General features: G+C 55.6%; 1 protein-coding gene across 4 annotated transcripts in view; it reads left to right on the forward strand.

Annotated features, from left to right (window-relative positions):
• FARP1 (FERM, ARH/RhoGEF and pleckstrin domain protein 1) overlaps positions 1 to 13467 on the forward strand; it is a 293252-nt gene extending 279785 nt beyond the window's left edge. For all 4 annotated transcript variants that reach the window (XM_047851626.1, XM_047851615.1, XM_047851633.1 and 1 more), the window contains exons 20-27: positions 4089 to 4157; positions 4354 to 4443; positions 5087 to 5169; positions 5245 to 5357; positions 5899 to 6065; positions 9753 to 9860; positions 10380 to 10531; positions 11966 to 13467. In XM_047851626.1, coding sequence (XP_047707582.1) covers positions 4089 to 4157; positions 4354 to 4443; positions 5087 to 5169; positions 5245 to 5357; positions 5899 to 6065; positions 9753 to 9860; positions 10380 to 10531; positions 11966 to 12047 — 864 coding nt within the window. In that variant the 3' untranslated portion in view covers positions 12048 to 13467. The remainder of the gene's footprint in view (positions 1 to 4088; positions 4158 to 4353; positions 4444 to 5086; positions 5170 to 5244; positions 5358 to 5898; positions 6066 to 9752; positions 9861 to 10379; positions 10532 to 11965) is intronic.
• The last annotated feature ends 34 nt before the right edge of the window (positions 13468 to 13501 follow it).

Below are 13501 nucleotides of genomic sequence, written 5' to 3' on the forward strand. Positions count from 1 at the left end.
CTTTTTTCCTACCGTATTCTGACAGGATTGGAGACATTTTACTTTTTTAAAGTTAGGTAAATGAAAACGGAAGCCAAGGAGCAATACTTGTTTAATTTTTTTTTTTTTTACATTTATTTATTTTTGAGAGACCGAGCACGAGTGGGGGAGGGGCAGGGAGAAAGGGAGACACAGAATCCAAAGCAGGCTCCAGGCTCTGAGCAGGTGTTCAACACAGAGCTCAACGTGGGGCTCAAACCCACAAACCGTGCGATCATGACCTGAGCCGAAGTCAGACTAAACCGACTGAGGCACCCAGGCACCCCGAAAAATACTTTTTTAAAACAATCGGGTAGAATGGTGATACAAAGGCAGAGGAAAATTCGTGCACAAAAGCACATAAGTTCCGTATGTATGAAAAGAATTTTTAAAAGATGCAATTTTCTGTGCATAATATGATTTTAATTCAGAATTAAAATAACATTTTAGCCAAAACCTGATCCTAGGAGAGATGCACGTTCATTTAGGCCATTAACGGTCACCTACCCAGCACCCTACATGAAACGTAGGCCACCCACAGTGAAGTGGGGCCTCATGGGGCACACACACTCTTTCCAGGCCGAGGGGAATGTGAAAACACATTCACAGCCTGCTTTCAGTTCTTTCCCAGGAAACAATCATTGCCCAGGGATCAAAGATATTAGGGCGTACAACTCATCAACTCTCTCCAGGGCATCTTTCTCTCTAGGGCTCCCCCATTTCAAAGTTCACATCACCCAGGTTCCAGAGAAAATTTTAGCGTCTTTGATCTGCCGCGTATCTGCCTTAGTCTTCAGACAGGTGCCGTGTCCGGTTTGCCGGGGGCTTTCAGTCTTGTCCGACAGGCAGCTGCCCCGGAGACTTGAAGTCTGTAAGGCAGGGAAGATGAGGGAACCCCGTGTGCGTCTGGGTGTTTCTGCCAGGGAGCCTAATGACAAGACTGACCGGAAAACTGTTTGTGAAAGATTGTCAGAACAGGTGTATGTGGTAAATGCCGGGGGAGGAGGGGGCGGTGAAAGTGGGGATTTACTTCGGCTCTGCTGGTGAGAACATTCTCCCAGGCCTCAGCACATAATGACCACGTTTACCCATCCACGCAGAAGCCTTAGTAAAGGCCACTGGACTCGGTATGATTTTTTTCTTAACTTTGGATGTTCTAAAATATATAGCTGGGGCACCCGGGTGGCTCAGTCGGTTGAGCGTCCGACTAAGGCTCAGGTCATGATCTCACGGTTCGTGGGTTCGAGCCCCACGTCAGGCTCTGACCTGTCAGTACAGAGCTTGCTTTGGATTCCCTGTCTCCCTCTCTCTCTGCCCCTCCCCTGCTCTCTTTCAAAAGTAAACAATTATTTTAAAAAGTTTTTTTAATAAATAAATAGAGGTCATTATTGCTTATAAAGGCAACTGCCTTATTTCCATATTCTTGTGTTCATCAACCAGCCTCAAGTCAACTCTGAATGAAATGGGAAGGCGGAAGTCACAGGCCTTCAGGGGAACAAGTTCTAAAATGGGGTATCATTCCATGTACCAAAGCTAATTGATTATCATTAATTTAAATTACCAAAGAACCTAAGGGGTGGGGGGGAAGGCTCTGGTTTGTCTATAGGTAGAATTTTAAAAATTGAGATTTGAACGTGAGCACATAATTTTGGAGACGCCCCCTGGGCTACACGCAGTGGCAGTGTGATTCCTAGCTTGGCGTTCGGCGTAATCCTGCTCACCCTCCTACAGGGGTCAGCCTGAGATTGCACCACGTCCAGGAGGGCAGGCGTTTTCCCTGAGACAGAAACGCCACAGCACACTTTGGGCCTGAGTCAGCCGCCCCCCCCCCCCCCCCCCCATAGAACAATGTGCTGTGGGCCGCCTTCCCGGTAGAGCAGCAGGGACTGGAGGGGTGGGGGGTGGGGGGGCTTCGTTTGGTTAAAACTCACAGATGTGGACTGGATTTCCCTCCAGAAGGAAGCAGCTCGCTCTTAAGGACATTAGGGGCCTTTTCCCCCACCCTCTTCTGTGGTTTAAAAAAAATTCTAGGCGCGAGACTTTTCCGTCTCCAGCCCCAGACACTGACGTCTGAGTCCACAGCCCTTCTGCTCCGTGCCGCTGAGGCCTGCCAGACATGCAGACGTGCTCCCTTGTCTTTTTTGCAGTGAGTGTCCCAGGCCACCCTGTGTCCCACACAGGCAACAGCTGAGCTCCCTCAAGATTTGTTGGGAGACGCATGTGTTCCAAATGTGCGGCAGGAGAGCAGGTTAGGGTCCCCATCCCGCTCTCACCGCCTTACGGTGATGAAAGCGGCCCCCCAGACATCATCTCCTCATATCGCCTTGTTGATGTCCGACAGCATCCACCCTGGGGTCCTGAAGGGATTTATTATGTGTTCCTTTGTTGGTCCCCAAAACACATCCGTTAAATTGTGGGCGGACACGGTCTTTGATCCACATTTCATAAAAAACAGAGCATTGAATCAGGCTGTGCAAAAGTCTATAGGATCAAAATGAGTTGGCCGAGTCCTTGGCTCAGTAGCTGCCGTGAGCACAGAGAAAGCTGCTGGCAGGTGCTCTAGAAATCTGTTGCTAAGTAACAAACTACTCCAGTACTCCGTGGCTGGAAACAACTTTTCAGTATATGTCATGGTTTTATGAGTCAGCAGTTGGACAGGGTTCAGCCAGGTGATTCTTCTGCTCCCTGTGACATTGACGGGGGTCCCAGATGGGTTAGTCTGGAGGGTTCAAGGCGGACACCTGGCAGGGACCTCTGGAGGCTCAGCTGGGACCGCGTACCACAGAGCCCATCCATGAGAGGCCTTGCCGGCTGACCCTGCGTTCAGCGTGCTCCTTCTTCTGTGTGCAGCTCAGGGCTCCGTGAGCAAGTGTTCCCAGGGACAAAGCGTAGGCCACTTGTGGTTTTATGACCTAGTCTTGGAAGTCACATAGTGTCTGTTCCACACTCTGTTGGTCAGATCAGTCCCCAGCCCACCCATATCCAAGGGAAGGGGACAGAGACCCTGCTGGAAAAATGTTAACGGACCTGCAGCCACATTTTAGAAGCAACACTATGGAGAAGTTAGGCGGTTCCTTCATTAGTTAGCCATAGAATTTCCCCATGACCCAGACATTCCGGTCCTCCATGTAGACCCAGAACTGACACGGGTGTTAAACACTTGAACGTGAATGTCCATCATCCCTCTGGTGAGCATATAAATACAATGTGATATGTCCATATGACAAAATAGCCCCAGGAAGGAGGGAAGTTCTGGTACATACTACAGTGTGGATGGAACTTGAAGACAGGAGAAGTGAGTGAAGCCAGACACACAAAAGGTCACATATGACAAGATTCAGTTTATATGAAATACCCAAATAGGCAAATCCATAAAGAAAGAAGACAGATTGGTGGGAGCCAGGCGCTGGGGAAAGGGGAGAGGGAGAGTGACCACTGATCGGGCGCGGAGTTTCCTCTTGGGTGATGAAAATTTCCCCACCTAGAGGAATAGTGGGTATGCTGAGTGCATAAAGGTCACAAATGGTACATTTTATGTGTATTTTATCACAATTTAAAAAATAGTTTTGTGGGGTTTTAAGTGCCCCAAATGACGCATGGCCTCCAGGGCTTATTAGTCTTGGGGGGAGGAGTTCCTGACACCCATTTGCCGCTTCTTGTTTGATCCCAGAACACAGTTCACTTGTTTCTAAGAACCAGAGCTGAGTCATGGAGCAGGTTCTCTGTCCCTTACTCTCCTGTGGCTCATCTATCTCCCCAGCCCCCTGCTGCCACTCTGTGGCCCCTGTCCCCTCCCCTCGCAGCTGGAAACCCGGGGCCTGGGGATTAAGGGCAGAGTCCCAGGCTCGCAAGGGGGCCTCTGAGCACTGCTTTCTCTGCGTGTGGAACTGACCATCGTCCCTGCCTCGTGGGCTCCTGGGAAGGACAGGAGCTCAGCACGGCATTCAGTAAACTGTAACCACGACCGCTATAGTTTGCACCGGGACGGGGACCCTGGCACGAGGCAGCCACAGGTGTGGACGCAGGTGTGCGTGCTCCCAGCCGAGCCTCGGGGTCTGTTTCGCCCGCAGGAATTCATCCGCCTGGGCAGCCTCAGCAAGCTCTCCGGCAAGGGGCTCCAGCAACGCATGTTTTTCCTGGTGAGTGCTGATGGCCGTTGGTTGGGTCCCGGGCTGGCCCTGGGCCACCTGGGAGGAGGGAGGAGCAGCCTGCGCTGCTCAGACTGGAGCTGCCGAAACCAGTGAGTTGCCGGGGAGGTTCCGAAAACCTGCTCTGGGCACCTGCTGTTTCAGTGCGGCCCGCCCGTCTCATCCGCACTTGTCCTTGCTCCTCCAGTTCAACGACGTCTTGCTGTACACGAGCAGGGGGCTGACGGCCTCGAATCAGTTTAAAGTGCACGGGCAGCTCCCGCTCTACGGCATGACTGTGAGTATGCGCCGTGGGCATGAGATCGGGGGCCCCGCCCTGCGGGCTGCAGGCAGTTCTCAGGCCCGATAATGGGAGCAGGAGCCCATAACGTGAGGAAGGCACCTTGGGCCTTGTTCGGGTTCCCCAAGAGGGGCTCAGGACATGGCTCGCCCCGCATGCAGGATGCCTGTGTACATTTCTTCTAGAATCAAGTGAGGAAGCGAGCTAACGTGGCCATGAGGTCTGAATCTGCCTTTTACTTCCTCTTGCCTGGCGCTGGGGGCCCTGAAAGACCATCCTCCCCATCCACATGGAAAGGCGGAGCCCCCCCGCCCAATCGAGCAGCCACCTGTCTTTCCCCAGACATGTGCCAGGGGACAGGTCTCCATGATCTGTGACCCTTGTTTGGCAGACGCAGACAGAATGCCAGTCTGCCCAGGATTATTTCCCTGGCTTAAACTCTCACTCCCTTCAGTGTTTGGATGAAAGGAAGTTTATGGACTCAACCAAAAAAACAAAAAAAACAAAAACACTTTTGGTGTTCCGAATGTGATTTTTCGGACATGGTTCCTCTGAGCTGTAGCCAGTTTAGCGAACGTTTGGAAATGCACCGCGTGTCCCCCTGCCTCTGGCGGTAACATTCTGCACACTCATCCCACAGATAGAGGAAAGCGAAGACGAGTGGGGTGTCCCCCACTGCCTGACCCTGCGGGGCCAGCGACAGTCCCTCGTCGTGGCGGCCAGGTAACTCCTGACCTCTCACCTGCTTCTCCTTCCACCTGCTGTGGTCTGAAGACCTGACGTCTGCCTCTTCTTCAGCTCTAGATCCGAGATGGAAAAGTGGGTCGAGGATATACAAATGGCCATCGACTTGGCAGAGAAAAGCAGTGGCCCCACTCCCGAGTTCCTGGCCAGCAGCCCCCCCGACCACAGTGAGTGTGGAGGGAGAGGCTTCCCTGGTGCCCCCCCCCCCCGGGGTGCATCACCTCCAGGCACTAGCCTCGGGGGAGTGTGGGGGACAGCTCTGGCTGATGGAGGGAGGGTATTCCGCTGCACTTAAAAATCACCCGACCAGGTGGGCTCCTATCTGTGGTTGACATTTGTGTTTAAAGCTAATAATCAAGGAACTTCCAGTTCCTAAGAGTAAAAAAGCCCCTCAGAACAGTGCGAGGGAGCAGGGAAGTCCTCTCTTCTGGGCCAGCACGGTGGCTCGTGGTCCAGAAGGTCCGCATGCAGGGAGATAACCCCAACCCCAGCGCTCAAGTGTGTTAGGGGCTCCGCGGCACGCACACCTGGGGTGGGACCCTGACACGAGATGGCTGCTAACGTGGCTTCCTTCTCTGGGGGCGCACGGGGCTCCCCAGGGGAGTGCCCCTGGCCGTCCAGTCCCACTCAGCACCAGGGAGGGTCCTCAAGGGGTCCCTTTCCTGAACAGCAGACGTCTGAAGCGCTGCCTTTTGCCGCCTCCCACAGAGTCCCCCGATGAGGCCGCGGTGGCCGACCAGGAGTCGGAGGACGACCTGAGCGCGTCGCGTACGTCGCTGGAGCGCCAGGCCCCGCACCGCGGCAACACCATGGTGCACGTGTGCTGGCACCGCAACACCAGCGTGTCCATGGTGGACTTCAGCGTCGCCGTGGAGGTACGGGCCGCCCGCGCGGTGCTCGTTCGTTCTCGTTCTCCAGGCCGTCGCCGCGCCATCCCTCCTCTGGTGGAGCTGGCTGTGGGGCTGGCTGTGGGGCGGCCGCTATCCATGCGCACCGGCGCGTGGACAGAGGCCCCGGCGCGGGCGGGATGCAGGTGCCGGGAACCCCCCGTCCCCCCAGGCAGGTGTCCAGGGAGGCAGTGGGGTCAGAAAGCTGGTGCCAGCCAGGGCCATGCGGGGCGCGGTTCACGGACGAAACCCTGGGACACGGCACACGGTCCCCTTCGATGCCGGGCTGCTGCCCCCAAACCTGCTTCCGGGGGTGCCATCTAGCAGAGGCGCCTGAGTATCTTGTTAAACCCGAAAACGGAATTCCCAAACGGGCCTGGCCCGAGAAAATGTCCCGGGAGGCTGTGGGCCGAGAACGGCGGTTTGTTTTGCTTTTTGAAGCAACAGTGTTGGGGACGTGCCAAACCCTTCTTGATGGCTAGTCTGTGGGGACTGTCTGGGATTGTTCTCCGGAAGTGACCTTCACGGCTCCACAGAGCTGCTTTTGTGGAGTTCCCTGCCACAGAGAGTGTCCTGAAACCCGCGCCTGTCTGAACACATCCTCAAGAGGACACGTCCGAGGCCCAGGCCCTCCTGTTGGCTGGGAGCGGACGTCCCCTCTGCTTCGACCCCACAGGGCCGGACTTGGTCCTCCTGCCCAGCCCCCTTCCCACTGTGGGGCTGGAGAATTCTCCCCGGAGCGGGAAGGAAATCGAGTCTGTCCAGCGGGTCCAGGGAAGCAGGCGGAGGTGCGTCACTGAGGGGTGGACTTTGCGCCACTTTAGACGGACCTCCGCGGGGTGTGGGCAGGACGAAGCGTGGGAGGTTGGTAGGATTGGAGCCCCTTTTTAAGCCCTGAAGGCACTTAGGCCGCTCAGGCGCAGCAGACACTGGAGTCAGGTGGGTCCCGGGGGCCCGGACACGTCCTCAAGGCCAGCTCTTCGGGGTGACGGGCCTGCGCAGCCGCAGTCGTGTGCGTCGTCAGGTGACCGTACAGAACCCGGTCAGTAAAGCGGCCCTCAGGCCGGCCCCGCCCCCCCCCCCCCCCCCCCCCCTTGGCTGCTCGCAGCGCAGGAACTGAGAACGGGCTTGGACGTTTTTAAATGGCTACTACACGTATCTGATTTTGCCTGACGAGCCTCACTATACACCATCTGGCCCTTTGAGGAAGTCTGGCAGCCGCCACAGCCCCTGGGCGTGTGGGTTTAAGGAGCGGTAATGTGGGCTGAATACTCATGGAATTGGCTGGTCTGTTCCTCTGCAGGTGCCCCCGGCCTCGCCACGGGCACATGGCAACAGTTTAGTGTCTGTGATGGGCCCCTTCGATGCCAGGCACGTGCCCCCCCCCCCCACTTCTCCCAGGTCCTCTGATCCCACTGGGTGATGGGGTCGGGGAGCAGGCAGTTCGTTCCCCTCCTGACGGTTGCTGAGCCCCATGCCCGGAACCTCCTCCCGTCCCATCTCCTGCAGGACCCGTGCAGGCAGAGACGTGTCCTGGGGACAGCTGGGGAAGGCAAGGTGTGCCGGGTGTACCCGCAGGGTTATGGGCAAGCCAGGAGCATGCGGGATGGGGGTGGTCCACGTAGGAAGGCCAGTGGAGCATTCTCGTGTCCTAGACTGGAGTTGGCAGGTGCCGGAGGCCTGGGGAGGACCAGGATGGAAGGGACAGCACTGACGGGGATTCCGTGGGATGGGGGGAGGGTCTCTGTGGGCTTGCTGGACTGCCAGAACACGTTGCCACGGACTGGTTAATGGGAAGTTCATCCCTCGTGGTGCTGGAAGCCGAGGGAGGCTCCAGCCCCAGGAACGGCCAGAACTCCTTGGGTGTTTCTTGGCTGGTAGATGCATCACCCCTGCCTCCATCCCACCTGGAGGTCTCCCCAGTGTGTGTTAGACGCCGGTTACCACATCAGGGCCCCACCCTACCCCAGTACGACCTCATCTTCACCTTGACATCCACACCCACCCTATTTCCAAATCAGGTCACGTCCACAGGTACCAGGGCTTTGGATTTGAACCTATCTTTGCAGGAGACACAATCCGGTCCGGAATAAAGACTGAGCAGTGATGTGAGCCAGGAAGAGGGCAGAGCAGAGGCCTTCCCTCCACTGGGGATTGGGGGAGTCCAGGAGAGGGGGCCACTGTGTGAAAGTGAGGAAACGGGGCGTCTGGGTCACAGATGTTGTCCTGCCCGGTAAAGGCAGCAGAAGGGGACTGGCCCACGTTGGAGGCAGACCTGAGTCATCTGCCCCAGTGGGTTCAGCCTCTAGAGAGCAGTGTCAGAGAAAAGGTGGCAGAGTTTCGGGGCCATGTGACCTGAAGAGACAGACGTGTACCCAAGTGAAGCCACGGGGAGAGGAGTTTGAGTGCAGTTCGTGACCACAGGGGCCACTAGGACAGCAGGGAGCTTTCAGAGAGTCTGAACGTGGCATGTTCCAGAAAGGTGGCCATGGGAAGTTAGCACCTCCCCGTGGACCTGCCTAGAATTGGGGCAAGGCGTGTACACGCTGCAGGACCGGTGTTAGGAGATCTTCTGGATGCCAACAGCTGGAAGAACTGGGTTCAGTAGAAGGCAGGTGCGCTCCCTCCTTGCCTCCGGGTGACGTGTAATCATGTGTGATGCTCCCCAGTTCTGCCTGTAACTCCCAATACCCTGTGTTCTTGTCACTTTCTGCCCATGGCTGGATGGCAGCCGGATAGAGTGATGCGGGGGGACGGGGAGCTCTATCGGGCACCCCTGCTGTTTGCAGTGTCCCCCTCAGGTCAGCTAAGTCCCGGGTGGGCTCTTTCCACCTCCTTTCACCCTGAGTCAGTCTCCCCATCAGACTGTGAGCCACTCGAGGGCAGAGACGTTTACACTTCTCTCTCCTGCTGCCGCGGGGACCTTGCTTATATAGGTCATTTAATAATGCTTTATAGGAAGAGTACCGGAGGAATAGAATAACGCAGACTCAGGTATATTTATAAATTTTTCTTAAATGTAGTCATTTGCCCATTTGACACACAACTGTGGGACTGTGCCCAGCATCCTTTCCTGCTTTAGTCTCCCCAGTAACGAGCAGCAGGCCTTCTCAGTGTCCTGGCACAGCCCGTGGGGCTGCGCAGCCTGTGTCCTGCTGCAGCGGCGTGGGGGCTCCTCCACCCGGGCCTCAGAGCTAGAGAGTTCGGGTAGGACGGCCGCGCAACGCCCCTCCGTACCGTGGTTACTCTTCCTTCAGCTCCGGGGAGTCACAGGCGGCCCCCTGCCAGGACACATTCCACTGCAGGCCAGCGTTCCCGCCAAGGCCACTAGATGGCGCACAGGGCCCACCAGCACATCACCCAGGGTGACGGATCCTTTCCCCCTCTCTCCGAGGGAACGCAGGGCCAGTGGACAGAGGCTGATGTGCTCCTGCCGTATACCTGTGATGACAACCCCCATGAACACCTGAGGTCACAGCTGGGCGTGGGGAACAGCGCAAATCAACCCGTAACGGGGGCCAAGAATTAAATAAGGCTCCGAGAATCCACCCGCAGGGAGAACAGCTCTCCCTCAGTCACATGCGGGGAGTCCCGCGGGACCGCGAAGACCAGGCCGCGCGCTGCCGGCGAGGGCGCCCCCCACTCGTGCTCCTTACGTGCGTGCTTGTCTTTCAGAATCAGTTGTCCGGGAACCTGCTGAGGAAATTCAAAAACAGCAACGGGTGGCAGAAGCTGTGGGTGGTGTTCACGAACTTCTGCCTGTTCTTCTACAAGTCCCACCAGGTAAGTACTACATGGAACAGTGGGGACAGTACACCTGCCGGGGGCCGGCCTTCCTCTGGAAGGGTGAACAACGGGGCCCTTGAGCCACCCACCCGGGCATGGAGGGAGGGACGCGGTGTGTGAGAAGGGGTCCTGCCCTGCACAGTGGCCCGGAGAGCCTCGGTTCTAACTGGTCTGACGTCCGTCTGCAGCAATCCGGCCGAAGCCTGGTTGGTTGAGCCAGAGAGGGGGGAGGGCTTCACTGAAGGTTCCTGCATGGCTCGGTCGGTTGGGGGCCCAACCCTGAACTGGGAGATCCTGACTGGAGCCAAAATCACGAGTTCGAGCCCTGCATTGGGCTCTGCACTGACAGTACAGAGCCTGCCGGGGATTCTCTATCTGCCTCTCTCAAAATCAGTAAAATGGGGAAAAAAAAAAAAAAAGCTTATGAAGGCACAGGGTCCCACTAGCTGGCCTGCGAGGAAGGCAGCTACCGCCCAGGCCCAAGCACCTGCAGCCCCTTCTGTTGCCTCTGTCCAGGACCATCACCCCCTGGCAAGCCTGCCTCTGCTCGGCTACTCACTCACCATTCCCTCCGAGTCCGAGGACATCCACAAAGACTACGTGTTCAAGCTGCATTTCAAGTCTCACGTGTACTACTTCAGGGCCGAAAGCGAGTACACGTTTGAAAGGTAATGACGCTTCCTTCCGCACAGGCAACTGCAGGAAAGAGCCACCCTCTCCTGAGCCACGGGGCTTCTCCCACGTGAGCCAAGTGGACGAGGTTTATAGCAGCAGCCACTCCCTGCCCACCACAGGCCTGGGCATTTACTCACTTCCAAAATGTCCCTGACCTTTGGTGGGGGCGGGGCGGGCCGTCCCCTTTGCCTAACATCATATCCACTTCTGTTTTCATAGAAGCAAGTAAAACTGAGACTTCCCTGGGTAGTGACATCAGTCCTTAGCCTGTACCGTGTCAGGGCCACACGCGGTGCACTTTTAAATCTCTAGCAAGTGTGTTGTTTTAGTCTCTGGAGTATTGAGTCAGAATATGCCGGACTGTGCTAGGGCCAGAAGACCACTGGAGGAAAGAAAAAATCCTAATGTTTCTCAGGGTTACCTTCTTAATAAGACTAACACGTGGTGTAAGGAGGCCCAGGAGCCACAGTCCTCAGACTTTTCCCAAAATTTCAGGTAGGAATTCTGGGCCCCCAGGAATGGCATCCTGCCACTTGGGCAGGTGGTGGGGTCCTCAGGCCATAGTCCGGGCAGAGTTACCAGTCACCCGCCCGCTTAGGGAGGACGGTCTCTCCTGGCCATGCTGATCGCACACGGCGTGTTCCTTCGTCCCCATGGGTTCCATGAGCCCACAGGTTACGACGTTAGTTCAGCGGCAACCACACAGTGGTTGAAAACCCAAGTCAAAGCCTCCCCATAAGGTACGCTGCTCAAAAAGCGAGCCCAGCGGAGAACTCTTCTCAAATCTGAGCCTGGCCCAGAGAACCTAGACTAGGGGGCTGATCCTAAAAAGACCAGTGATTAGAGACTTTTGAAAGCCCTGCTACCAGTTCCACGGAGGCAGGGCCTCCTCCCCTCAACACTGCTGACCCTGGAGTCCATTCGGCTGTCTGGAGGGGGGGGGGTGGTCCTGTCCTGTGCATTAGAGGATGCCCAGCAGCATCCCGGCCCCTCCTACTAGAGGCCACTTGCACCCCTTCCTCCGTGACAACCCAAAACACCTCCAGACGCTGTCCACCCGGGTGGTTGAGAGCCACCAATACACCGCAACTACCCAAACGCATATAACGGGCTGCTGGTCACCATCCAGGAGGGAGAACAGGAAGCCACCTCACCTCCAACTGCTTCACGTGGAGTGTGCTGCCGCGTCACCTGGGCACTTCCTGTGGTCTACAAAATGAGCGCCCAGGCCGGTGGTCCTCAAACCGTTCCTCAGGAGCACCTAGAGGAACCCTTAGCCTTGCTTCCGTTCACTTGGGTAGCAGGAGTTCATTCAGGAACTCTTCTGCTGGAGTTGCACGTCACATAAGTCACGACACATGCTGAGTATCGGGACGCTCTTACGAGACCAAGTGACCCTTGACCGTCATTTCGCTTTCTGGTCTTAGGTGGATGGAGGTGATCCGCAGCGCGACCAGCTCGGCTTCCCGCGCCCACATCCTGAGTCACAAAGAATCCCACGTGTACTGATGGCAGGACCTGTTTGCTGGTGTGAGCGGTGGCTGCTTTCCCGGGAGACACTTACTTTCCCTCTGTATTAATGAAGCCTAGTAAAATTAACACCTGTCTGGAAAACAGAAACATGGTTTCACAGCAACTCTCCTCTATCTCCGCAAAACTGTTTTTAACCTTGTCTTTTCAAGCTGTTCGTGTCGTCTGAACGGAACCGTGCTCCCACCTCGGACGCTGGTGGCTCGTCCGTCCTTGTCCTGGTGGGCTCTTTCTAGCTTGTGCCAGTATTAAAACGTTGTCATTGATGTAGTGCCAAATGACGGTTTTTCTTCCACAAACTGCACCTTAAAAGCGGGACAACCACATCCGTTCAACCAAAAAAGACAGGGCAAGTGCTCTCCTTTTTCTTAAAAAAGAAAATTCTTTTGACTTATAGGCTGGTGCATTTTAAAAACAAATGGATTTTCCAATGTTTGTGATACATATGGCACAGTCTTAAGCAAAATGAGATCATTTTCCGATTTCGTTTTTTCAATCTTTCTACTTTTATAATAGTAGCAAGTTAGTAGGATTTACTTCGATTAATGAGCAATTTGCAGCACACGAAGTACGTTCCCCTTTGGGGTCTTACGCTCCAAGGAAACGCTGTTCTTGGCACAAGTTGACCAAATTGTTGAAGCGGTTCCTCTTTACAGACCGTAGCGGGTTGTGCTCTGTTCAGAGAAGCAGAAACCGAGCACGACATCCGCGGTCTCGCTGTGGTGTGTCCGACCGAAGATGCTAAGCCGTGGTGTTTGCTGTTTCACAAGCATGAGAACCCGTATGTCCGTAATCAGGGCCATTTGTGAGATGTGACGTCCGGAGGGTGGGTGCGGCCCCCGTCATACCTGTATCCTGCAACTGTGGTTTGGAATTGCACATTCAATAGTAGTATATATCGTGCCTGTCTTCAAAAAACATTCTTTCCTCCTTTTTATACTCACTGCCCTCCTCCCCACCCCCCCCCCGCCCGCATGGGGTATCACCAGTAGGACACTGCGCATCCTCGACAGACCGCACAGAGGACACGGTTGGCGCCCACGAGGCAGAGTCCATGTGCCTGGTCTCCGTAGAGGGCGGGGGGCTGCTATCCCCTAGTTAAACCCTTTCTGACACAGTCCAGAGGGGGCGACCGATCCAACCAGTATCTCCCAGCGCCCGCACCACAGCTGGGAAAGCCCCTTACCTAAGAAACACAGGACGACCCGACGCGGGGGAGCCGTGACTGGCGTGCGTGGCAACGGCGATGTGCAAATCAATGTGCAAATGGACCAGTAGCCTGAGACGTGTTAATCATTTGCCTTACGACATGTACCAGATGGTTTTAAGTACTAACAAAAGGGAATAAAAATACCTCACGCCACAATCCAGCATATTGAAGTTTTAAGGCAAAACATAACCAACCTTGTCCAGTCTTTCTTTTCGCCTAAGGT

The sequence above is a fragment of the Prionailurus viverrinus genome, chromosome A1 (assembly GCF_022837055.1).
Source record: "Prionailurus viverrinus isolate Anna chromosome A1, UM_Priviv_1.0, whole genome shotgun sequence".
Classification (NCBI taxonomy): domain Eukaryota; kingdom Metazoa; phylum Chordata; class Mammalia; order Carnivora; family Felidae; genus Prionailurus; species Prionailurus viverrinus.